General features: G+C 44.9%; 1 protein-coding gene across 10 annotated transcripts in view; it reads left to right on the top strand.

The window, feature by feature from the left end:
* Nucleotides 1-25,995, top strand: part of LOC119956439 (inositol 1,4,5-triphosphate receptor associated 2-like) — a 140,966-nt gene that overhangs the window by 10,361 nt on the left and 104,610 nt on the right. For 8 of the 10 annotated variants that reach the window (XR_005458638.1, XM_038783667.1, XM_038783670.1 and 5 more), the window contains exons 3-5: nucleotides 5,107-5,339; nucleotides 18,681-18,797; nucleotides 22,164-22,344. Coding sequence is in view for 9 of the 10 variants with exons in the window: in XM_038783667.1 (XP_038639595.1) it covers nucleotides 5,107-5,339; nucleotides 18,681-18,797; nucleotides 22,164-22,344 (531 nt within the window). In the remaining variant the exon portion in view is untranslated. The remainder of the gene's footprint in view (nucleotides 1-5,106; nucleotides 5,340-18,680; nucleotides 18,798-22,163; nucleotides 22,345-25,995) is intronic. The other 2 variants (XM_038783674.1, XM_038783672.1) reach the window with 1 other exon arrangement.

Here is a 25,995-nt window from a genome sequence, read left to right as displayed (position 1 = left end):
GAAATCTAACCCCAAGACACCTGGATGCAATGCTACAAGAAATTAATTGCCCCCGACAAGAATGGTCAAAGTCATTAATTCATCTTCAAAATATCAAATCGCACAAACTGAACCACTAACCTCACTGCTCGATGCATCACATCCCATCACTCATTTACCAACAGTCTCCATCGGTCATACATCACTTTCATAGCTTCACTCTCACACACTTAGCATTTAGCACAGTCATTGACTCACTTTCCTCTCTCTCACAGGGCTACATACTGCATAACTGGAGATAGCAGTACCTCCCGCACCAGGGAAACTATACGGCTGCATTTCCTAACTGAGGAGACAGACAAGGGTCACAATCATCAGAGCACTTATACCCACTGAAGGGGATGAAACAATGAAAGAATACCATCCTGATTCCTTACCTCACATCCTACTGCAAACTGGAAGATATTGCAAATACCACCTGCTCCAGTTTGGAAGGAGCAGGTGAATGCCATTTTACAATGAAGGTCACTTTCACTGGCTGTGCGGTCCTTCTCCCCATCCATTTTGGCTGCAACAGGTGGAAGATTCCAGTGATGACCTTAATGTAGTGGAAATGACACTTCCTTGCTGAGATTGAAGGCCCCGGAAGACTCTGGATCAATAATAGCCTACTGCTACAAATTCTTCTTCCATCCCCATGTCCTCTTCAAGTAGCTTTGCCAGCTCTATGTCACCTGTGTTCTCTGGTGGAGGCATACAATGTTCAGATGTGTGATGTAAAAAGACATTAACTGGAATGTTGGTGAACTCCAAAATGACTGCGCTGGTGTCAAATCATAATTAACATCCTGCTCTGCATATGTGAAGTGTTTGGCTGCTGCATGCTTACTAATGCTCTAACAACATGGCATCTGGCGCGGCTAGCATTGAAGTGTTCTATATACTGGACACTATTTTGTAGGCAAAGGACCACCCATAGAGTTAAAAAACTAGGTGTGTTGGACTTGAATTTTGTGATGAAAGATTCTGTAAGATCAGTCAAAAATTGGCTTGCTGACGTGCCAATTAAAGTTACCACTTTGATTGAGAATTACCCTGATAAGTGAAAATACAAAATGTTGGTGTTTGTTTTGTCTGGTATTCAACTTAATTGTTCAAGTCAACATTCCAGGTGGCTTTGTCTATAAGGCTGCAACAGGTGCAACAGACATAGAGCTTTGTAAATTAAACCTGACTTTGACAATTATCTTTATTACTGTCACAAGTAGGTTTACATTAACACTGCAATGACGTTACTCTGAAAATCCCCTAGTCGCCACACTCCGGCGCCTGTTCGGGTACACAGAGGGAGAATTCAGAATGTCCAAATCACCTCACTGTCTTTCGGGACTTGTGGGAGGAAACCAGAGCACCTGGAGGAAACCCACGCAGACACGGAGAATGTGAAAACTCCGCACAGACAGTGACCCAAGCCGGGAATTGAACCCGGGTCCCTGGCGTGTGAAGGAACAGTGCTAACCACTGTGCTATTGTGCCACCCGTAATGAACCTTAAACTAAAATCCGATCAATGCCATGGATAAAACTCCCAATAAATTAAAACTTGGGTTTTATCCAGATAGGCTTTAACAATAAGGAAGTTAACCCTTTGTAAATTAAACCTGACTTTGACAGTAATGAATCTTAAACTAAAATCTGATCAAGGCCATGGATAAAGAACAAAGATCGGCTTTACCCAGATTGTAACTGGAACTAAACATTCAGCAAAGGAGGACCAAGGGATTGATTAAGAAGGGGAAAATAGAGTACGAGAGTGAACTTCTCAGGATCATTAAAACTGACGGTAAAAGCTTTTATAGGTACGTGAAGACAAGTGTCAGAAACAGTCACAAACAGGGGATTTTATAATGGGGACAAAGAAATCTCTGAGCAACTAAATATATTGGTTCTGCCTTCACAAATGAGGACACAAATAAAATACCAGAAATGTTGGGGAAAGCAGGATTTAGTGCGAAGGAGGAACTGAGGAGATCAATATTAGTAGAGAAATGGCGTTGGGACAATTGATGGGTTTAAATCCGATAAATCCACGGAACCTGATAATCTACATACCAGAGTACTTGAGGAAGGTGCTCTAGAAATTGTGGATGTATTGGTGATCATCTTTCAAGATTCAATAGACTCTGGAACAGTTCCTACAGATCGGAGGTTAGCTAATGTAACCATATTATTTAAAAAGGGAGGTAGAGAGAAAATGGAATTACAGGCCAGGAAGCCTGATATTGGTACTGGGGAAAATTTAGAATCCATTATCACAAATTTTATAGCAGAGCACTTAGAAAACAGGCAGGATTAGACAGAGTCGGCACGGATTTATGAAGCAGGAATCGTGCTTGACAAATCTACTAGAATTATTTGAGGATGTAACTAGTAGAGTCAATGAGAGGGAGCCAGTGGATGTGGTTCATCTGGATTTTCAGAAGGCTTTTGACCAAGACCCACAAAAGACATTAGCATGTAAAATTAAAGAACATGGGATTAGGGGTATTGTATTAAAATGGATAGAAATTTGTTGGCAGTCAGGAAACAAAGAGTAGCATTTAATGGGTATTTTTCCAAATGGCAGACAGTGACTTGTGGGGTATCGTGGGGATCGGTGCAGAGACCCCAGCTATTCACAGTATATATTAATGATTTAGATGAGGGAACGAAAAGTAATATCTCCAAATTTGCAGATGACAAAGTTGGGTGGGAGAGTGAGCTGGAGGAGGATGCAGAGATCCTTCAATGTGATTTGGACAAGTTGTGCAAGTAGGAAAATGAATGGCAGATGCGGTATAATTTGGATAAATGCAAGGTTATCCACTTTGGTAGCAAAAACGGGAAGGCAGACTATTATGTGAATGGCCATAAACTAATAGAGAGGAATGTACAATGAGACCTGGGTGTCCTCATACACCAGTCACTGAAGGGAAGCATGCAGGTGCAGCAGGCAGGAAAGGCAAATGGTATGCTGGCCTTCATTTCAAAAGGATTCGAGGATTGTCATGGGAGTGTCCCTTTAAGAAAGGTTTTTCATCACTTGTCTTATCACATGGCTTCAGTGATGTAATTTTGGGGGTGGAGCTGAGCTTGAAAGATTTCGCATTCGCTTTCAGATTTGATCGTGGACTCAGAAAGGAGAAAGAACTGTTTTGGCCTGTCTCTCTCTAGTTTCATTTTAAATATCTGTTCCAGTAAAAACCCATTGATTATAGCTACCTGCTGTTTTGGTAACTTAAAAGATATAGTTTTCTTTCCGGAAGGGGTCAGAATCTCAGGAAAAGCCAGTCTTATTCAAGTGAGAATGTAGAGTGCTGGGCCACACCCTTGAAAAGGTGTTTTTGGTTTATGGGATTTTGTTTTGAATTGGAATAGTTAAGGGGGAATTCATTAAGTGTTATACATAGATTACAGTAGCTGTGGGGTATTTTTATGTTTGTAATTGATAAAGATTCTTGCTGTTTGTTTATATAAATATTAACTAAGTTCTTAGAATAAAGCATATTTTGATTAAAGTGTCTAGGAAGACTGTTGATCACACCTTAAGTGAAGGCTCTTGTGATCATCCTAGCCTAGCCAAATTCAAAACAGTTATGGGACAGGTGAACTCCATAATACACTTTGGAGTTTTTAAACCCTGGCCCATTACAGTATTAGAGCAATTATGCAGGGTCTTTCTGAGGCAAGCTTTGGTCTCCTTATCTGAGGAAGGATGTTCTTGCTCTAGAGGGAGTGCAGCAAAGATTTACCAGACTGATTCCTGGCATGGCAGGACTGACATATTAGGAGAGACTGAGTTGGTAAGAATTGTATTCACTGGAGTTCAGAAAAATGAGGTGGTGATCTTCTAGAATCCTATAAAATTCTAACAAGACTGAGCAGGGTAGATGCAGGAAGGATGTTCCAGATGGTGGGTGTGTCCAGAACCAGGGGGCACAGTCTGAGGATATGGGGTAAACCATTTAGGACAGAGATGTGGAGAAATTTCTTCACCCAGAGAGTGGTGAACCTGTGGAATTTGTTACCACAGGAAGTAGTTGAGGCCAAAACATTGTATGTTTTCCAGAAGCAGTTGGATATCACACTTGGGGCAATGGGGATCAAAGGATATGGGTGGAAAGTGGGATTAGGCTATTGAGCTGGATGATCGGCCATGATCATAATGAATGGCGGAGGAAATGCAGAGGGACGAATAGCCACCTCTTTCTCCTGCTTTCTATGTTTCCATTCTGATTTATAATATTTCTATACAGCTAGAAGGAATCATTGAATCTTGCGATATATTCCATGATATACAGTAACTTCCTCCATTTAAACTCCAGAAATTTTGACACCATAATCTGTATGTCACTACAAGCTTTGTATCTTTGCCACCAACTCTACGCCCCTCTTTGGCTATTGTCTGAGGTGGAACTTTTTGCAAACTTGGCATTCTGGTTGACTCGCAAGTTGAGGTTTTATCGCATTTATTGCCCATATCTAATAATTTTCCCCCTTTACCTCAGCTGTGTTTAGGCGGTTTGTGACTTCCCAATGGATTAACCATATTCCCCTGATAACTGGCTTCAGAAATCCTTCAACCTGGATAATCTTAGGAAATGTTAGCTGACCCGACTGAGTGCAGTTGGAATAATGTGCAGAAGGACCTCACAGCCTAGCTTTATCCAGCAAAAATCATCTGGTGGTGATCAAGAGCAGGAACCTTGGGTTATTTTCTCCTTTAGGTTGAAGGTGACTACCACCATCGTGACTAAGATGAGCCCGCTCAGTGAAAGGTGAAAATCAAACTTGGGAGCTTCCTGATCTGGATGACTGCATCACATTTATTCTGAAATATCTGTCCACCTTGATTATAGAATGGCCCAGAGGAAGAACAGATTGACAGGAAAGGAGATTACTTTGTGTATATAACTTGTATTTTCATTTTAATTTAATTTTCTGACTTGCTTTCTCCTTTTACTCCCCTTTTTGTATGTTTATTTTAATGTTACCGTTGTGTTATATTTACATATTTTAGTAGCTGTCTATTATACTGAGTTGATTATTTAGAAGCAGGACTAAAGTCAGCTTTAAATTAATATATTAGGCTGATGGAGCCACAAAAAGAACCACACCATAAAGTTCTGCACCACCGTATGAGGAGCTATTCCTTTGACAGCTTTTTCCAGCATAGATGGACACAGGAGAAGGAGTGTAGTGGATTAAATCGGAAGTGGCGTAACAGTGTCGACTGCCTGATGTGTGACAAAGAGCAGTGCTCCGTATTAAGTGATGCTGTGGTAAAGAAGACTTTATCATTTCCATCAACAGGTACACGTGGTAAGTTTCCACGAGTGATTGCAGAGTGATTCACCCTATGCATCAGCTCCCACTTTGTTCTTTCCATCTTCAATATTACTTCATTTAGACTCGATGCAGAATTCAAGAGCTGTATCTCATTTTTTTAAAGAGATCTTTCCACGTTTGATCTGAACATTGTCTTCCTCAGAGCAGTTGTGCTGAAAGGTCGGATCTGAAGCATTAACCATTCTCTTTTAGGAGCTGATACTTGTGCATTTGCTGTTTCACTTAGTGGGGCATTAATGCCACCAACTCAATGAGTGAGCCTTATGTACGAACAGAAATTTCTGAATAAATTAACTGGACTTAATAAGTAGGGCTGGGGAAAAAAAAGTTGAAAAGAAATAAAGGGTTTAAGTGGAACAATGTTAAAGACCCTGCTGACTATGTAATCACAAAATCTGTTCAGACATTTAGGTATTTAGTTTTCTCTGATAATGCTGTAAATATATGGACAAAGGGAAACGGTGGAAAAAGACCAATCCTACCATGTCCCCCCTTAATCTGCCCTACTGAACGTTGCACCGCCATCATAGCCAGGGAACACCAGCGTCACAACATTGACATCGCTGCCCTGAGCGAGACACGACAGGCAGGAGAAAGGCCAGTTTAAAGAACAATGTGGCAGATTATACCTTCTTCTGGAAAGGCAAACCAGAAGAAAATCATTGTCTCTACGGGGTCGGCTTCTTCGTTTAAAAAAAAAAAAAAAAATTTGGTCGGAAATCTCAAAGAGCCCCTCATGGCCCTATGGCTCACCCTTCACTAGAAGTAGCACATAACAGCTGTCAGTGTCTATGCCCCAACTCTGGATGCAACAGACAAAACAAAAGATGCATTCTATTCCAGCCTTGATCAATCACTGTCCTGCATCCCAAAGGGAGACAAACTGATTCTCCTCAGTGACTTCAATGCTAGAGTTGGGAGGGACACAAACCTTTGGAAAGGTGTGCTAGACACGGGAGAAGTGGGGAAAACAAACACCCAAGGGAGTCCTCCTCCTGACAGAATTTTTAGAATATGACCTGGTCATCACAAACACCCTGCTAGAGGAACAAGCAGACAAACTCATGGCAACACCTCCACTCCACCCACACTGGCACCTAAGAACACTATATCATCGTCCGAGCAAGGGACTGCAAAGATCTTCTCATCACCCGCACCACAACTGGAGACAACGACTGCTGGACTAATCACTGATTAATCCATTCTGCCGTCTCCCATCACCCTGGCCACAAACCGGCAAAGGCAGAAGAAACTCTGCCATAGAAGATTCAGTGTCGCTGGACTCGAGGCAAAAGATAATAAAATAATCGCTTATTGTCACAAGTAGGCTTCAATGAAGTTACTGTGAAAAGCCCCTAGAGCTACTCAGTTGGCACCTCACAGTTAACCTGGCGACAACAAATGAGCCAAAGCTGCAGAATGGTCTGCCTTAAAAGCTACCATAGTCAGAACCTGCCAAGCGACGCAAGGGTTCTCGATCAGCAAACACTAAGACCCACAAACGCAAGATGTTCCTGAACTGCCAGCCCCACGAAAGCCGATTGAGAGGAAACAAACCGACAGGCAACTGAAGGCTGAGGTGCAGCAAAGAACTTGTAACCTAAAGAGGTCTTGAACGAGTACTTTTCTTCAGTATTTAAGAATGAGACGGGCCATATTATTGGAGAGGACAGTGTGAAACAGACTGGTAAGCTCGAAGAGATATTTGTTAGGAAGGAAGATGTGTTGGGCATTTTGAAAAACTTGAGGATAGACAAGTCCCCCGGGCCTGACAGGATATAACCGAGGATTCTATGGGAAGCACGGGATGAAATTGCAGAGCCGTTGGCAATGATCTTTTCGTCCTCACTCTCAACAGGGTGGATACCAGGGGATTGGAGAGTGGCAAATGTTGTGCCCCTGTTCAAAAAAGGGAATAGGGATAACCCTGGGTTACAGGCCAAGTTAGCCTTACTTCGGTGAAAGGGTACTGAGGGATAGGATTTCTGAGCATCTGGAAAGGCACTGCTTGATTAGGGATAGTCAGCACGGTCAGCAGAAGTTAGCTGACCCACGGAAGTACAATGGAGGACGGTTCGCGGCTGGGAGGGTTCCTAGCCTGGGGGGAAGGGGGAATACCGGGTTGCTGCTGGTAGGGTCAGGAAGGAGCTGGTGGGGGCTGGGGTGACAGAGGTGAGGTGTTGTCGCTGTGGGGACTGGGTTTGGCAGGGGGTGTTGGCCTGGGGTGGGCAGTTGACGGGCTATGGCTAGTCGACGGGGGAGGGGGGGGGGGCGGGATGCCCTCTGATCCGGTTGGTCACCTGGAATGCGAGAGGATTGAATGGGCCGGTGAAGCGGTCAAGGGTATTTGCTAATCTGAAGGGGCTAAAGGCAGATGTGCAATGCTTCAGGAGACCCACCTGAAGGTGGCGGACCAGGTCCGCCTGAGGAAGGGATGAGGAAGGCAGGTTTTCCACTCTGGGTTGGATATGAAGAACCGGGGAGTGACGATTCTGGTGGGGAAAAATGTGTTGTTTGAGGTAGGACAAATATGAATGCGGAATACAGGGTTACTGGTAGGGTTCTTGGCAATGTGGAGGAGCAGAGAGATCTTGGGGTCTATGTTCATAGATCTTTGAAAGTTGCCACTCAAGTGGATAGAGCTGTGAAGAAGGCATATGGTGTGCTAGTGTTCATTAGCAGAGGGATTGAATTTAAGAGCCGTGAGGTGATGATGCAGCTGTACAAAACCTCGGTAAGGCCACATTTGGAGTACTGTGTGCAGTTCTGGTCGCCTCATTTTGGGAAGGATGTGGAAGCTTTGGAAAGGTGCAAAGGAGATTTACCAGATATTGCCTGGAATGGAGAGTAGGTCTTACAAGGAAAGATTGAGGGTGCTAGGCCTTTTCTCATTAGAACGGAGAAGGATGAGGGGCGTCTTGATAGAGGTTTATAAGATGATCAGGGGAATAGATAGAGTAGATAATCAGAGACTTTTTCCCTGGGTGGAACAAATCATTACAAGGGGCCATACATTTCAGGTGAATGGTGGAAGATATAGGGGGGGGGGGGGGGGGGGTGTCAGAGGTAGGTTCTTTAACCAGAGAGTAGTGGAAGTAGTTGAGTCGGAAACATTAGGGACCTTCAAGCGGCAATTAGATAGGGGCATGGATTACGGTAGAATGATGGCGTGTAGATTAATTTGTTCTTGATCTAGGACAAAAGTTCGGCACAACAACATGGGCCGAAGGGCCTGTTCTGTGTAATTTTTCTATGTTCTAAAGAACAGAAGGTGGGTGGAAAGAGCGCTGGAGACTCGGCATCTTGCTGAGAACCATGATGTAAACAACTTCTCCAGCGCAATTAAAACCATCTACGGCCCGAATATCCAGGGAGCCCAAAACAGAGAGGCACTCATCATAGACAGCGAGACAGCCAATGCCTGCTGGAGAGAGCACTTTGAGGACCTCCTCAACGAAGACACAGCCTTCAACGCAAGTGCCCTTGACACCATTCCGCAACGCACTACCCACCTTCATCTCAGTGCAACCCAGACTCACTGTGAGGTTGAAAAAGCCACCTGACAGCTGAAAAACAACAAGGCCTCTGGGGCAGATGGAATCCCCGCAGAAACATTAAAAAGGGACGGAGAGGCACTCTTGAAAAGAATCCACAACCTCATAGCCCTTGTCTGGAAGAAAGAGCATGCAGGATGATTTCCGAGACGCCTTAATTGTGACGATCTTCAAGACAGGAGGCAGGTCCGACTGCGGAAATTGCAAAGAAATTTCCCTTCTCTCCACTACGGGAAAGGTCATCACGAGAATACTCCTCAACAGCCTCCTCCCAATGGCTGAAAAGCTCCTCCCTGAGTCTCAGTGCGGCTTCCGCCCATCAATTGACACAATGGACTTGATTCTCAGTGCATGACAAATCCTGAAAAAGTGTAGAGAGCAGCATCAACTTCTGTACATGGCCTTCTTTGGTCATGCAAAGGCCTGCGGCTCTGTTAAACGTTAGGGATTGTGGAACATCTTCAAATTCGCCTGCCCACAGAAATTCGTCATCGTTTTCCGCCTGTTTCACGACATGCAAATCGTGATCCCCACCAATGGAACCACTAGAGGCGCAAAGCGTGTGCAAACTGGGATCAAACGACTGCGTCATCGCACCAAAGCTTTTCCTCATCTTTTCCACAGCAACACTCTCCCTCACCACCCTGAAGCTCTCTACTGGAGTGGAGCTAATCTACCAAGCAGGCGGGAAACTTTTCACCCTTCAACACCTCCAGGCCAGAAGCAAGATCACACCAACCTCTGTCATCGAGCTACAGTACGCAAATGATGCCTGTGTCTCGGCGCACTCAAGAGGTGAGCTACAAACCATCGTTGACACATTCACCGAGGCATATGAGAGAATGAGATTGAGACTAAACATCTGGAAAACAAAGGTTCTCTATCAGCCTACTCCTGCCACACAAAACTGCCCTCCAACCATCAAGATCCACAGTGAGCCGTTTGACAATGTGGATCATTTCCCATACCTCGGGAGCCACCTCTCGGCGTGAGCAGACATCGCCGATGAAATCCAGCATCGACTCCAATGTGCCAGTGCAGTCTTTGGATGCCTGAGGAACAGAGTTCGAAGTCCGACACCTCAAGTCCAGCATCAAGCTCATGGTCCACAGAACAGTCGTCCCCGCCCTTCTATACGCATGAGAAGCATGGACAATGTACAGCAGCCATCTCAAATCCCAGGAGAGATTTCATGAAAGTTGCCTCCGCAAAATCCTGCAAATCCACTGGCAGGATTGGAGTATCAATGTAAGGGTCCTCTCCCAGGTCATATCGCCAGTATTGAGGCACTGGTCATGCTTGACCAGCTGCGATGGGCGGGGCACATTGCCCGACACAAGTGATCACTAGGAGAACCGAGGAAACGCTGCAAGGAGACTCTGAAAGCCTCCCTTAATGAATGCATCATGCCCTATGACACGTGGGAATTGCTTGGCTTAGAACGCAAAAACCGGAGAAAAAGCATCCGCGAAGGTGGTAATCACCTCGAGCGTCGTAGGGTGGAGCACGCGGAAAGAGAGCACAGAATATGGAGCGTCCTGCCCACCTCATCAAACACCCCCTGCCAAACCTGTGGCAGAGTCTGTGGATCCAGTATTTGACCATTCAGCCACCGCAGAAACCACCTCTCTGGAGTGGAAACAAGTCACCCTCTAACCTGAGGGACTGCAACGTGCAAGAGAGTTTAATAGGATGTGATTGGTAAAATGGCTCTTTGAGAGGCTAAGAGTATCCTGGGTGTTGAAGAGATATCTCTGGGTGGGTTACAAATGATGGTGAAAACAAAACTTTTGGAACTGGTGGGCTCGATACAGTTGAATTTGTCTGCAGGGGTGAGGAAGGTAGAGATAATTGAAGCAATTGCTCAGCATTTAAATTTGTAAGGGATGCCAGAAACAGCCTGGGTCATGGCAAGAATCATTGTAATTAGCTAAGATCCAGTTACAAATGAAACAATTGCAACATGATAAAGAAATGAGACCGCTTTAATTGGAAGCAGATGCAAGGGAAAAGAGTAGAGAAAGAAAATTTGAACTTCAGAAAATAGATTTGAAGGTGAGGGTATTGGAAAGGCATTGAGAATATCAATGTAAAAGGTTAGAGTTAAAGGTAGAAGTGGAGAAAAGTCCAGATAAAGGAGTAACCCTTCCCAGTGCAAATCCTAGTGGGCATATGTTTAAATATGTTCACGCACTGTCAAGGCTTGAGCAGAAAGATGTGCAAGCATTTTTAAAATCTCTTTTGAGAAAGTAAATAATTGAATTGGCCAAAAATCCAAATTAATAGGTGGATCTAGTGAAGTGCTTGCATTAGCAGAGGCAGTATCTGGAGATTATGAGGAGGTGAGAAAAGCAATTTTAAATGCATAATGAACCAGTGTCAGAAGCCAATAGTCAGAAGTTTAGAAAAAGAAGGAAAAAAACAGGTCAGACGTGTATATAATTTGAAAGAATCAAACAATAATTTTGATAGGTGGATTAGAGCATTAAAAATGGACTGAATTTATAAAATCTTAGGGAAATTATTATTCTGGAGGAATTTAAAGATTCACTTCCTGCAGTAGTGTGAACTCGTGGAAGAGAATGGACAGGCAGCCAAAATGCCAGATGATTTTGAATTAGCTCATAAATTAAAGTTTTGTTTTTGACATCATTTTCAGTCTGTGAAGGATAGAATTTGGGGTAATGAAAAATTCACAGATGGTCAAGGCAAAGGAGATAAGAGTTGGGATAATAAAGAGATGTTGCCTCAGGTTAAAAAGGAAACTTATGAGAGTGAAAGAGAGATAAGATAACTCAACTGTTTTCATTGTAAGATAGGTGGACACACAAAGTTGCAGTGTTGGTGGCTTACGAAAAGTACTGGGAAGACACCCTTTAAAACAGGATAAGCCAGCGAGATTTATTTAAGTGACAAAATAAACCATGGTTATAGCTGAAGAGTTACAAAAATGTGTACAGCCTGTACAGAAGTTGTGCAATAAGCAGCTTCAGATCTTTTTAAAGATTATATTTGTGACGGTACGCTTTACTCGTGTACAAGGTGGACTCCTTAATTAAAATTGTGAACCCTAAATACCTGATCATGATCATGTTGCTCTTTGTGGGAGCTGTGTTCAAATTGGTGGCAAGGTGGCACAGTGGTTAGCACTGTTGCTTCATAGCGCCAGGGACCCGGGTTCGATTCCCGGCTTGGGTCACTGTCTGTGTGGAATTTGCACGTTCTCACCGTGTCTACGTGGGTTTCTGCTGGGTTCCAGATTAGGCAGGATTTGGAGGCTGTTATTTGATATAGGCTGTTTGAGGGTAAATCCACATTTGGCATGTAGGGGTCTTTTAAGAACCAGTTGATGGGAGTGCAGGACAGGCATTTTCCGGTAAAAAGGAAGGACAGGAAAGGCAGGATTCGGAAACCATGGATGACCAGGGAAATTGAGAACCTTGTCAAAAAGAAAAAAATGCATATGTGAGATACAGGCAACTAAAAACAGATAAAGACTTGAGGAATACAAGGAAAGTAGAAAAGAGCTCAAGCAGAGAGTTAGGAGGGCACAAAGGGGTCACAAAATGTCCTGGGCAGACAGGACATTTTATACATATATTAGGAACAAGAGGGTAGCTGGAGAAAGAGTTGGTCCACTCAAGGACAAAGGAGGGAAATTATGTGTAGAAACAGAGGAAGTAGGCAAGGTCCTTCATGAGTATTTTGCATCGGTATTCACAAAGGAGAGGGACACATTGGTGGTGTCTCAGAGGGATGTGTAAACACTTTAGAACAGGTTGTTATTATGAGGGAGGAAGTGTTAGGTGTGTTAAAAAGCATTGAGATAGACAAATCCCCAGGGCCAGAGAGCATCTATCCCAGATTATTGAGGGAGGCAAGAGATGAAATCACTGGGCCTCTGACAGAAATCTTTGTGTCCTCATTGGCTACAGGTGAGATCCCAGAGGATTGGAGGATAGCCAATGTTGTACCGATTTTGAAGAAGGGCTGCAAGCATAATCCGGATAATTATAGGCCAGTGAGCTTGACGTCAGTGATAGTGAAATTGTTGGAAAAGATCCTCAGAGACAGGATCTATGAACATTTAGGAGTGAATGGTCTTATTAGTAACCGACAGCTTGATTTTGTACGAAGGAGGTCATGTCTCACTTATTTGATTGAATTTTTTGAGGAGGTGTCAAAAATGATTGACAAGGAACTTCCGGTTGCGGCTATGCGGAGCTAAGCTGCATGTTCGGCAGCTCCCGACGTGGGAAGGAGTCAGCAGCAGTTCCCCATCGGTGTATGGCCTGGGCCAGGAGTGGGGCAAGCAAAAGAGCGGTGGCAGCGCCTAAGAAAAAGCGAGGGAAGAAGCACAAGATGGTGGCCGGAGGAGACCTAGAGGAATGGAGGCAGTGGGCGCAGGAGCAGCAGGAGACTCTCCAGCGCTGCTTTCGGGAGCTCAAAGTGGAGCTGCTAGAGCCGTTGAAGGCTTCCATTGACAAGCTGCTGGAGACTCAGACAGCCCAGGGGGTGGCAATCTGGGAGATCCGACAGCAGGCCTTTGAAAGAGAGGGTGAGGCCTCAGCCCTCGCGGTAAAGGTGGAGATGCATGAGGCGCTCCACAAAAAGTGGCAGGAGCGGTTCAATGAGATGGAGAACCGGTCGAGGCAGAAAAATTTGCGGATCCTGGGCCTCCTGGAGGGGTCAGACTTGGGAGCCCACGTGGTCGTCCTGCTGAATTCGCTGATGGGACCTGGGTCCTTCCAGGGGCCCCTGGAGCTGGAGGGGGCCCACAGAATACTGGCAGGAAGGCCCAAGCCGAATGAGCCGCCATGGGCGGTGCTGGTGCGGTTCCACTGGTTCGTTGACCGGGAGTGTGTGCTCAGGTGGGCCAAGAAGGAGCGGAGTAGCAGGTGGGAGAACGCGGAGGTGCGGATCTACCAGGACTGGAGTGCGGAGGTGGCTAAGCGGAGGGCCGGGTACAACCGGACGAAGGCGGTGCTACACAGCAAAGGAGTGAAGTTTGGCATGTTGCAGCCGGCACGTTTGTGGGTCACCTACAAGGACCGCCACTTTTACTTCAAGTCCCCGGAGGAGGTGTGGGCCTTTGTGCGGGACAAGAAGTTGGACTCAAACTGAGGGTTGGGTGCGGGGGTCTGTATGTAACTGTTATTTTCTGAGGGGGGTTTTCTGTTAAATGCTGGTTCTGTGTGGTTTTCAGGGCGGGTGGGGCACTGTCTTTTTGCGTGGGTTCGGTGGATGGGCTCGAGGTGGGGGGTAGATTTGTAGTGTGGTGAGCTGATGGTGGGAAAGGGGCTGGGGCCCCGTGAGGGGCTTGGGCCGACAATGGGAGTTACCCTAGAGGAGGCGGGGTCGGGCAGGTGGAAAGCGCGGGCTTTGTCCCGCGCTGAGGGTGGATGGGGGCGGGGTTGGAGCTGAGAAGCGCGGGCTTTTTTCTTTTTTTCCCACGTGAGAGCGGGAGGGGGAGGAGGAGAGCCTGCTGGTGGGCACTGGGGAGGAGGGGTAGCCCCACGCTGGGAGGGGTCGGAGGAGTGGCGGGAGTTACCGGGGTCAGCAGGAGTTAGCTGACTTACGGGAGTATTATGGAGGGATTAATGCGGCTAGGAGGGGTCCTAGCTTTGGGGGGGGGGGGGGGGGGGGGCGTACCGGATTGCTGCTGGAATGGCCAGGAAGGAACTGGAGTATGTAGAGGGGGTCGAGATGGGGGTTTGCCGCCGTGGGGAACGGGCCGAGCGGGGGGCGCTGGCCAGTGGCAGGCAGGGGAAGGGTGATGGCTAGTTGGCGGGGGAGGGGGGCAGGGAGCCCTCTGATCCGGCTGATAACTTGGAATGTGAGGGGACTGAACGGGCCTGTGTGTTTAGGCACCTAAAGGGGCTGAAGGCGGACGTGGCCATGCTTCAGGAGACGCACCTGAAGGTGGCGGACCAGGTTAGACTGAGGAAGGGATGGGTGGGCCAAGTGTTTCATTCGGGGCTGGATGCAAAAAATCGAGGGGTGGCGATCCTGGTGGGAAAGAGGGTGTAGTTTGAGGCGTCAAATGTGGTGGCGGACAGTGGTGAGAGGTATGTGATGGTGAGCGGCTAGCTGCAGGGGGGGGGGGGGGCGGGTGGTGCTGGTGAACGTATACGCCCCGAACTGGGACGATGCGGGTTTTATGCGGCTCATGTTGGGCAGCATTCCAGATCTGGAGACCGGGGGCCTGATAATGGGGGGGGGGACTTCAATACAGTGCTGGATCCCCCATTGGATTGATCCAGGTCCCGGACGGGTAGGAGGCCAGCGGAGGCTAAGGTGTTGAGGGGGTTTATGGACCAGATGGGAGGGGTGGATCCTTGGAGGTTTGCGAGGCCGAGGGCCAGGGAGTTTTCATTCTTCTCCCATGTGCATAAGGCCTATTCCCAGATCGATTTTAAAATTATGAGCAGGGGGCTGAAGGGTAAATGGGAAGAGGAGCTGGGTGAGGAGGGGACGTGGGCGGATGCTCTGGAAAGAGTGAACTCCTCTTCATGTGCGAGGCTTAGCCTCATACAGTTCAAGGTGCTACATAGGGCTCATATGACCGGGATGAGGATGAGTAGGTTCTTTGGGGGCGAAGACAGGTGTACTAGGTGCTCGGGGAGCCCAGCAAACCACGCCCATATGTTCTGGGCATGCCCAGCGCTGGATGAGTTTTGGAAGGGGGTAGCAAGGACGGTGTCGAGGGTGGTGGGATCCAGGGTCAAGCCAGGCTGGGGACTCGCAATTTTTGGCGTTGCAGTGGAGCCGGGAGTGCAGGAGGCGAAAGAGGCCGGTGTTCTGGCCTTTGCGTCCCTAGTAGCCCGGCGGAGGATTCTTCTTGTTTTGTATTTACTGGGGGGGGGGGGGTTCTCTTTTTTTGTTTTCTTAGTTGTTAATATTTTCTGTTATTGATATTTTGTAAAAATCTGAATAAAAATTATTTAAAAAAAAAGATGTATCTGGATAGCCACATGAACAGACGGGGTGTAGAAGGATACAGGCGATTGGTCTAGATAGGACACGTGATCGGTGCAGGCTTGGACGGCCGAAGGACCTGTCCCTGCGCAGTATTGTTCTTTGCTCCAGTTTCCTCCCATAAGTCCCGAAAGGAGTGCTTGTTAGGTGAATTGGACATTCTGAATTCTCCCTCAGTGTACCCGAACAGGCGCCGGAGTGTGGCGATTAGGGGCTTTTCACAGTAACTTCATTGCAGTGTTAATGTAAGCTTACTTGTGACACTAATAAAGATTATTATTATTACAATGACCTTTTTTTGGGTACAGTTTATCCTGAGTTATGATATAGCTGGATCACAGGTAGGTGTAATGCCTACTGTGGTTGAAAAGCCTGTGGAAAGTCAAACAACAGGTGTCGCAAGAAGCATTTTCTGGGGTGTTTCCAGATTGTGTGGTAACAAGATCATAAAGCCACAGGTTAAGGCAGGAGGAGGCGAAACCAATGAGTAAAGGTAGGGAAGCTGAGGTTCAGTTATCAGGAACAACCCTTGACTAGATGGTTGATGAAGAACAAGAGCAGGTAGAGGATGAAGCTGATATCTTTAGTTCAAGAAGGTTGGTAGAGTTACAACAGAACAGTTCAGTTGTATCAAAAAGCCTATGCAGAAATAAAGTCGGGTGAGTGTTAACTGGACTGTTATTACATTAGAAATAAGGTATTAAGAAAATGGAGTCCAAAGATGTGCAGGTTGGGTGGATTGGCCATGATAAATTGCCCTTCGTGTCCAAAATTCTATGATTAACCTAGGACAATAGTTCGGCACAACATCGTGGGCCGAAGGGCCTGTTCTGTGCAGTATTTCTCTATAATCTATATTCATGCAGATGGGAAATGGGCAGAAGTTCATCCAGTTATGTTACTTGTACGTTACAGAAAGGAATTGTTGAATGTAACGCATGAGGTTCCATTTAGGAGTAAGGAACACTCAGGCAAAAATGCAAAAACATTTTTTGGACTGGAGTTTAATAAGGATGTAGTTGATTTTTGTTGTACATGTCACATGTCTCAGGTGATAGGAAACCTTGAGCAGTAATCAAAGCGTTTGGGGGCAGTGGCGGAAGCATACGGGAGGATGCGTCGGTGTGGGCTCCAATTTGTGGCAACCACCGGTTTGTCCCAGGGAGGCTGGATGGGGGGTTTTGGGGGTGGCAGAGAGCAGGGATTGAGAGGCTAGGGGTTCTATTTATTGATGGGAGCTTTCCATGTTTAGAGGATTTGGAGGAGGAATTTGAATTGACGGAAGGGAATAGGTTTCGATATCTGCAGATAAGGGATTTTGTGCAGAGGCAGATTTCGACTTTTCCGCTTCTACCGCCACAGGGGATGCAGGACAAGGTGTTTCTAGAACGGGGGTGTGGGAGGGGAAGGTTTTCGGAAATCTATAAATGAATTAGTATGTGTGTACTAGATTTGTGAAGGCAGAGCTGGTATTGGAATTGAACCCACGCTGTTGGCATCGCTGAATATCACAAACCAGCCATCCAGCCAACTGAACTAACTGACCCCTATCAAGAAAAAATAGTTTTCCTGTTCACTTTGTACTTCGTTATAATATTATTTGCACCAATGCGTTAAGGGTCCAGACCAGAACCCCAATTTTGGTTACGATTCTGGATTAGAACCCAATTATTTGTGTTTCATTCATTTGGAGAAATGTTACTACCCTACAGGAGTGATAACACTGACCAGGAGACAGCTTTTATATCAAAACAAACTTCTCATTTGAATTCAATAGAAAAGGAAATGTGGAATTAAAAGTCTAAAGATCAGCATGAAACCATTGTTGATGTCCTTGAGGGAAGGAAATCTGTCGTCCTTACCTGGTATGACCTACATGTGACTCCAAATCCACAGCAATGTAGTTGACTCTTAAATACTGTCAGGGATGGGCAATAAATGCCAGCCCAGCCAATGTCGTCCCTTGGAACAAATTTTTAAAAATTACTTTTTTTTAAATAGAAACATAAAGTGTTGGATATAATTAACAGGTCATGCAGCTCCATGGAGAGAAACAGTTAACATTTTGGGTCATTTTGACCCTTCATCAGAACTCTTTTGAACTCTTTCTTAATGCCAGGCCTCCTCTGGATTAACCTATTGTGCATCTTGTTACAACCTCATAGTTATGAGTAGTCCTTCTCATGCTCCTTAGCCTGCAGTGGGAACTTTATGCCTTGCATGTCATTGTAACAAAGTTGTTAATCCGGTTAAGGTGTGCTAATTGTCCCTTCTTTCTGCTTGAGAAATATCTAGTTTTCATTTTAAAAAAAAATAATGAATCAAATTTCTGACCTGCTTGGATAATTTTAGTTTCATACTCCACCTTGCCCCTCTACCCCACCTGACCATCATTATATTTCCTCCCACCCACAATCTCAGCCTTGAAGTGCTGTCCCATTCCTCACCACCACTATCGCTGACCCCTAATAGTCCCTCCTTGGTTACACATCTGTACCGGATTCAAACCCATGTCCTCAGAGCCGTAAGGTACACATCTGTGTTGCAGTATTTCTTGCCAAATAGATTCAGCCTGTTAATTAGGCTGAATTTAAGGCAGGAAAAGACGTTGCAGTACCTTTTGCTTCTCCATAACTACCACCCCAATCCCCTGCTCTAAATGTATATATATATCTTTCATCAGTTGTTGAATTAGCACTTCTTGCTGAATGAGGCAGTTTTATTTTGTTTGCCTAATGCTACGTGGATAATGTGTCAGAAAACATCCTACTTGTACTTTCAGAATTGGTGCGTGAAATTATAGCAAAAGACTCTATTGAGAAGTCATCTGACATGAACACCTGCTCAGAGGAAGATGTTCTAAATTGCACATTTGAATCCTGTGATATTGAAGGAAAAGGTAACATGTTACTTTTTTGAAGTGATTACTTGGTTGTAATCCAATCAAAGGATTTAGATGATATCAAAAGCTTCAGTGTAGTTTACAGTGCTTATACTGTACAATGCAAGGTTTTTTTTTGGAACTGTGTTCAATTATGGCCAGATACCATAAAAAAGGTACATGAAATAGCAAGGAGGACATCGGCATGAACAATAGAAATAATCCCAGGTGTAAAGGAGCTGAGTCCTGAGAGAAAGTTTGGAGAGCACAAGCTCTGCAACCTATTGCAAAAGGTTTAAAGGGGCATCAAGCTATATCAAAGCTAAAGCCTAAATACAACTCATTAGTAAACCAAGATAAGTGGAAATTGGAAATGAACGAAAAGTAAACTTCAAATTGATGTCAGAAAAACTTCTTTAATCAAAGAGAGATAAATGTTTCAATAATTCACCAGATGTTTTAATGGGAACAAAGATTCAAAAACATCTTCTAGATTCAAAACAGCTTCTTCCCCGCTGTTACCAGACCTCTGAACGACCCTCTAAGAGACTGATCTGAACTCTTCACATATATCTTCTCTAATGAGTAATACTGCACTCCTGTATGCCTCACCCGATGGATGTGTCTATGTATTTACATTGTGTATTTATGTATGCCCTATGTTTTTTTTCATGTATGGAACGATCTGTCTGGACTGTACGCAGAACAATACTCTTCACTGTACCTCGGTACACGTGACAGTAAATCAAATACAGTGCAATACCAAACAAGAGGGGGACGGGTTTAGCAAAGTGGGCTAAACAGCTGGCTTGTAGTGCAGAACAATGCCAGCAGTGCAGGTTCAATTCCCGTACCAGCCTCCCCGAACTGGTGCCGGAATGTGGCGACTAGGGGCTTTTCACAGTAACTTCATTGAAACCTACTTGTGACAATAAGCGATTATTAATAGTAGAGCGGTGAATCTGTGGAATTTGCTACCGCAGGAAGTAGTTGAGGCCAAAACACTGTAATTTCAAGAAGGAATTAGGTAAAGCTCTTGGAATAAAGGGATCAAGGGATATGGGGGAAGGCAGGATCAGGGCATTGAACTTGATGATCAGCCATAATCGTAATGAATGGCCTCTTCCTGATTCTATTTTTTAAGACACATTTAAAAAGCAGTTGAATGCTCAGGTGGGGAGCTAGAGAGAAGTGCTTTTCAGGGCTTAAATGAAAGTTGCCATAGTCCCAGAGGCTGTTCTCCGCTTTTGAGAGAGAACTGACTGATGGTAATTTAACCTGAGGATCACCACATCTCAGGCGAGGGGCAAGGTTGAGAAGGCAGGGCCTTCATTGATAACCTCAGCAGTTATGGGAATTGAACCCATGCTGTTAGCATCGCTCGGCATCACAAGCCAGCCAGTCGGCCAACTGAGCTAACCAGCTCCTTTGAGGGACAAAATTCCTGTTGATGTCTCTGGACTGTTCTAATGCTCCTGTGTATAGCCTATCGTAAAAACTGACTGCATTTTAAATACCGTATATACTCGTGTATCATGCGACTTTTGAAGACCTAAATTGTAACCTAAATTTGGGGGGGGTCGCATGATACGCGAGATACAAAATTTGCGGGTGTTTTACTTGCTGTTTTTTCTGATGGGAAGATGTTCAGCCACTTGACGTTTCCATTTGCGTTGATTTACACAAAATTCCTTCAGCATTATAAATGTGATGCTTCCTTCAAGTGCAGGAAGTAAGTTTGTCATTCTGCTGCCGTCCTGGGTCTAACTTGGTGAGAGTTTGTGGGCGCAGGCCTGCTTTGTGTCAACAGAGGCAGTGGCTGGAGTAAGCGCCTGAGTCTCCTCGCTGATGTGATTTGATGTGTCACCGCTATGACCCTCCGCTGGACCTTCTGAGGGTTGCTTAGCATAAAGACAGTGATTTGAGTATTTGAACTCAATGATCTAATTGAGTGCTCATGTCACAACATATCAAATATTGTCTGTTCTCCCTTAATGAACTGGCCCAGCCAATGGCACATCAAAAAAAACTCAACAGAACTTCCGTTCCCCTTGAAGTGGTTATTTATTTTACCAGTCACCACCCTCCGCAATCGCTACTCTGCTGGGCATTAATTGGTGAATGTGAATTCCGCCGCTCTCTTGAACTTAGCTGAGTTCTTTTTCTGTTAGCAGCCACGGAGCTTCCTTAACAAAACAACAACACTTACAGTACAGTTTGTAACCGACCGGACTCCCACCGTCAGTTATAGAGTCATAGAAAATAGGTTAATGAATGAGAGGACATTAACAACAACAAAAACACAGACAGCAGAGTACAAGGCTGGAGAGGTATGCGAATGTCATCGTTCGTTACGGTCGCAAGATCAGACAGGAACGAGTTGAATGCAGCAAAATTACTTTTGGCACATGAAGTAACTCATTAAAACGCAGATGGTACGCGCTGGCCTCGGGACCCCCAGCATTACAGCTTTCCAGGGTAAAACATGACAATTAGGGAAAGGAATTAAAGAAAATAAGGCAGGTTTAACCCGCAGCATCCAGCCACGATTTTATTTTAAAGGCAAAGGATACTTTTTCCACCAGTCTCCTTATAAACACTCGTGATAACGATTCTACACCCGTGTGTCACTGACATTGTATTTTAACCACTAGAGCGAAACTCTCTTGTCTAAGCAGTTACTTCGGAGTGGGTCGGACTGAGCACAGTTTACAAACGTTAAGAAGCAGGGGAAATGAAATATAAGCAGGAAGTATTTTAATGGATGGAGGGGGAATTGGAAACTGTTAATTATTTGGTGACCTTGTATTCGATTTGTTTGAGTCTTTGGGGCATACAATCAAGATTTGCCCCGGGCATCACCAGACCTCTGCATGCCACTGTGTTCAGCCACTTGACGTTTCCATTCATAAAAACATGAATGGAAACGTCTAGTGGCTGAACATCTTCCCATCAGAATGCTGTGGTCAAAATCTGAAGAGTAGTATTCCTGATCATATGGATAGTTTATTCAATACATGGCCGTCTTTTTCCGATACAGAATTCGTGGGTGTTTTACTTGGCGTTTTTATGAATGGAAATGTCAAGTGGCAGAACGACACTAGTAAAGCCAGCTGGAAAGCTGTTCGATTCGCGAACAGCTGTCACAACAGAATCCACTCTGCAGAATCCACAGACAATGATACCATTTGGAAGTTTTAGTTTGGGCATTAATTTCCAAAAAAGTGACTCGCATGATACGAGATATAGCATAAAATCATGTTTTGGGGACGAAAATTTAGGGGTCGCATGATGCGCAAGATCGCATGATACGCGAGTATATATGGTAGCTGTTTTTCAGTGGTTAATAAAGCCTGGCATTGACTATTCTTCTTGTATCTGTAGGGGAAGTATATGTATCCAGAATAATTGGATATCTGGAAGATGTAACAGGCCAAAGCTGTGAGAAAGGACAGCTAAAGCTACTGCATAAAATGCTAAATCCTGAAGAAAAGGACATTGCTGTGAATTTAGGTACCTTCCACAACATCATGAAGCAGTGGATTGCTGAATGCAGACAGGAAGGGTAACTAGCATAGTTTACATATAGGTTTTATATATTATATATATATATTTATTTATTGGAAGCTTTGATAATATAAGGAAGTTTAACATTTCGGACATGCGATGACTTCTGAATTTAATTTGAAATTTAATTAACTTCAAAGAATGAGCGGCAGAATGAAAATATAAGAGTAAGTTTTCTTTTTGACATCCCTGCTGGATGTTTGACCGTTGCAGGTTATTTGAGTTGCATTGTGCTTGTTTAAAAATTAGGAGGATCTGGAATTCACTGTCTGAGAGTGTGGTGGAGACAGATTCACACAGCGGGTGTTTAGGATCCGGAATGTACTGTCTGTGAGAGTGGTGGAGGCAGGTTCAATTGGAGCATTCAAAAGGGAATTGGACTTGACTTTTTTCTGAAGAGGAATAATTTGGAGGGTTATGGGGATAATGTGGGAAAACGGCGTTAAATTAGTTCATTTGGAGAGCAGGTGCAGACACTATGTGCTGAATGGCCTCGTCCTGTGCCATTACAATTACCTTTTGCCATAAAACCATCGTAGCATTAACATTCCTTCTGACTTTATCCACTTGAGATGCTATTTTAAATAATTTGTAAACTTGATCCCCCCAAATCCCTCCACATCACCCAGCTTTCCCCCATTTAAAGTATTATTGGGGTTTTTTGACCAATACTTGTTAGTTACTAAATTATCTGCAATTTTTATTTTTGTCCTTATCAGACTTCTCTTGAAGCTTACTTTGGTCTTCAGAATTATTTATTGTTCCTCTTATTTTAATATTCCTTACAAGATCCCTCCTGCCATGTATCCGCGTCATTGCTGAACACGATGAAAAGATGCGGTCCCAGGCAGTGATCCCTCTAAATTGTATTTGTTATGTGCAGCCTGTTAATTTCAATTTACTGTGCCTTTTGATTCGTGAGACCGGGCAGCACGGTAGCACAGTGGTTAGCACTGTGGCTTCACAGCGCCAGGGACCCAGGTTAGATTCCCCGCTGGGTCACTGTCAGTGCAGAGTCTGTACGTTCTCCCCGTGTGTGCGTGGGTTTCCTCCGGGTGCTCCAGTTTCATCCCACAGTCCAAGGATGTGCAGGTTAGGTGGATTGGCCATGCTTAATTGCCCGTAGTGTCCAAAAAGGTTAGGAGGGTCATTGGGTCATTAGGTATAGGGTGGAAGTTAGGGCTTAAAGTGGGTCGGTGCAGACTCGATGGGCCGAATGGCTGCCTTCTGCACTGTATGTTCTATGTAATTTATTTTTCCCACTGCCTTCACAATTGCTGTGCACAGTTTAAAGGGAACACAGGGCCCAGAACGGAACCATGTGGCTACCCACTTCTGAACACTCTTGAAAAGCTACCCTGTTCTTCTCTCCTATCCAGTTGTTAATCTGTTCCCCTCCTCCTGATTCCACACTCCCGAATCTCCAATGCTTGGCACCCCGTCAAAGACTTTCTGAAAATCCATGGTTAGCACATCCGCTGAGGAGGCACATTTTACCTTCCTTTATGCACATGCGTCACTCATGATCCTGTTGGATGTGTGCACATTACGACTCCGATAACCTTTGGGTATTAAAAAAAAAAAAAAAAAGACATAGATAAGCTGCAGAGCTGGGCTGAGAGGTGGCAAATGGAGTTTAATGTGGAGAAGTGTGAGGTGATTCACTTTGGAAAGAATAACAGGAATGCGGAATATTTGGCTAATGGTAAAATTCTTGGTAGTGTGGATGAGCAGAGGGATCTCGGTGTCCATGTACATAGATCCCTGAAAGTTGCCACCCAGGTTGATAGGGTTGTGAAGAAGGCCTATGGTGTGTTGGCCTTTATTGGTAGAGGGATTGAGTTCCGGAGCCATGAGGTCATGATGCAGCTGTACCAAACTCTGGTACGGCCGCATTTGGAGTATTGCGTACAGTTCTGGTCGCCTCATTATAGGAAGGACGTGGAAGCTTTGGAACGGGTGCAGAGGAGATTTACCAGGATGTTGCCTGGTATGGAGGGAAAATCTTATGAGGAAAGGCTGATGGACTTGAGGTTGTTTTCGTTAGAGAGAAGAAGGTTAAGAGGTGACTTAATAGAGGCATACAAAATGATCAGAGGGTTAGATAGGGTGGACAGCGAGAGCCTTCTCCCGCGGATGGAGGTGGCTAGCACGAGGGGACATAGCCTTAAATTGAGGGGTAATAGATATAGGACAGAGGTCAGAGGTGGGTTTTTTACGCAAAGAGTGGTGAGGCCGTGGAATGCCCTACCTGCAACAGTAGTGAACTCGCCAACATTGAGGGCATTTAAAAATTTATTGGACAAGCATATGGATGATAAGGGCATAGTGTAGGTTAGATGGCCTTTAGTTTTTTTTTCCATGTCGGTGCAACATCGAGGGCCGAAGGGCCTGTACTGCGCTGTATCGTTCTATGTTCTATGCCTGCGAAAGTCTATAGACTGTTTCTAGGACCTTTGCAGAAACAAGCACTAATGCTTCCTTTCTACAGATGCCCCTCTGCTAGGGCGTTCAATGATTAACTAAGGAGGAAAATGAAGTGGGCCTAAATTCTACTTGAGACTGTACCGATCTCACGCATTGATGATGGAGACGTGACTTAATGGGTCTCTGTTCCTTTTTGTCTTTGTTGTGCCTGGGAATTAAAGCCCTGATTCTAATATAAGTTGCCTGGCAAGAAGTGGGTTTGAGGGGGGCAGAACGGTGGCACAATGGTTAGCATTGCTACCTACGGTGCTGAGGACCCGGGTTTGAACCCCGTCCCTGGGTCACTGTCCGTGAGGAGTTTGCACATTCTCCCCGCGTCTGCGTGAGTTTCTTTCACACAGCCCAAAGATGTTCAAGGTAGGTGGATTGGCCACGCTAAATTGCCCCTTAATTGGAAAAGAAATAAATAATTGGGTACTCTAAAAAAATTTTTTAAAAGAAGTGGTTTTGAGTGCGATGCAAGATTTGCTTTTCTCCTGATTTTACACTGTATTGACTTCAGTCTCCAGTGAGTTCCATGAGATAACTGTGACTATGAGGTATATCACCTAAAATCCCACCCACTTTATCTAAACAGCAATTTGAGTCTCCTCTAGCAACTTATCTAATTCCATTTGAATGTTTACTCCATGTACTGCATCAGAAAGAAACTTACTCTGAAAGTCAATTAGTTCCTGGTAAAAGAAAAGCCAAGACCCACGTTAACATCTATCTTTTTGACAAATCTTTGGTCTTTCTTTCAGTATCTTTGATATTGGACAGGATTTTCCGTGCCGCCCGTGACATGTTTCCCGGGGCAGTCTGACATTGGCTGTCTATGGTAGGAAACCCACGGTGGGGTTCGCTGTCGGCGGCACCGGAAGATGTCACCGGCAAAAACAGCCGGAAAAGTCCGACCTCTGTCTTTTATTGGGTGTTTTTCTGCATTAAAGATGTTATGTAAATGCAAAGTTTTATTGTCTGAAGCGCTTATGGGATGTTTTCACAGCAACTATACACATATAACTCCTTTTAGATGTTCTTTCCAGTAGACAAAATTGATTGCAGCTAATTGTGAAGTCACTTTTTGGGCATTTTTCACTGCCACTAATTAGATCAATCAACAGCCTGGGGGTTACCATTGATCAGAAACTGAACTGGACAGCCATATTAATACTGTGGT

Source organism: Scyliorhinus canicula, chromosome 23 (assembly GCF_902713615.1).
Source record: "Scyliorhinus canicula chromosome 23, sScyCan1.1, whole genome shotgun sequence".
Taxonomy (NCBI): Eukaryota; Metazoa; Chordata; class Chondrichthyes; order Carcharhiniformes; family Scyliorhinidae; genus Scyliorhinus; species Scyliorhinus canicula.
This window is presented reverse-complemented; position numbering and strand designations above follow the sequence as displayed.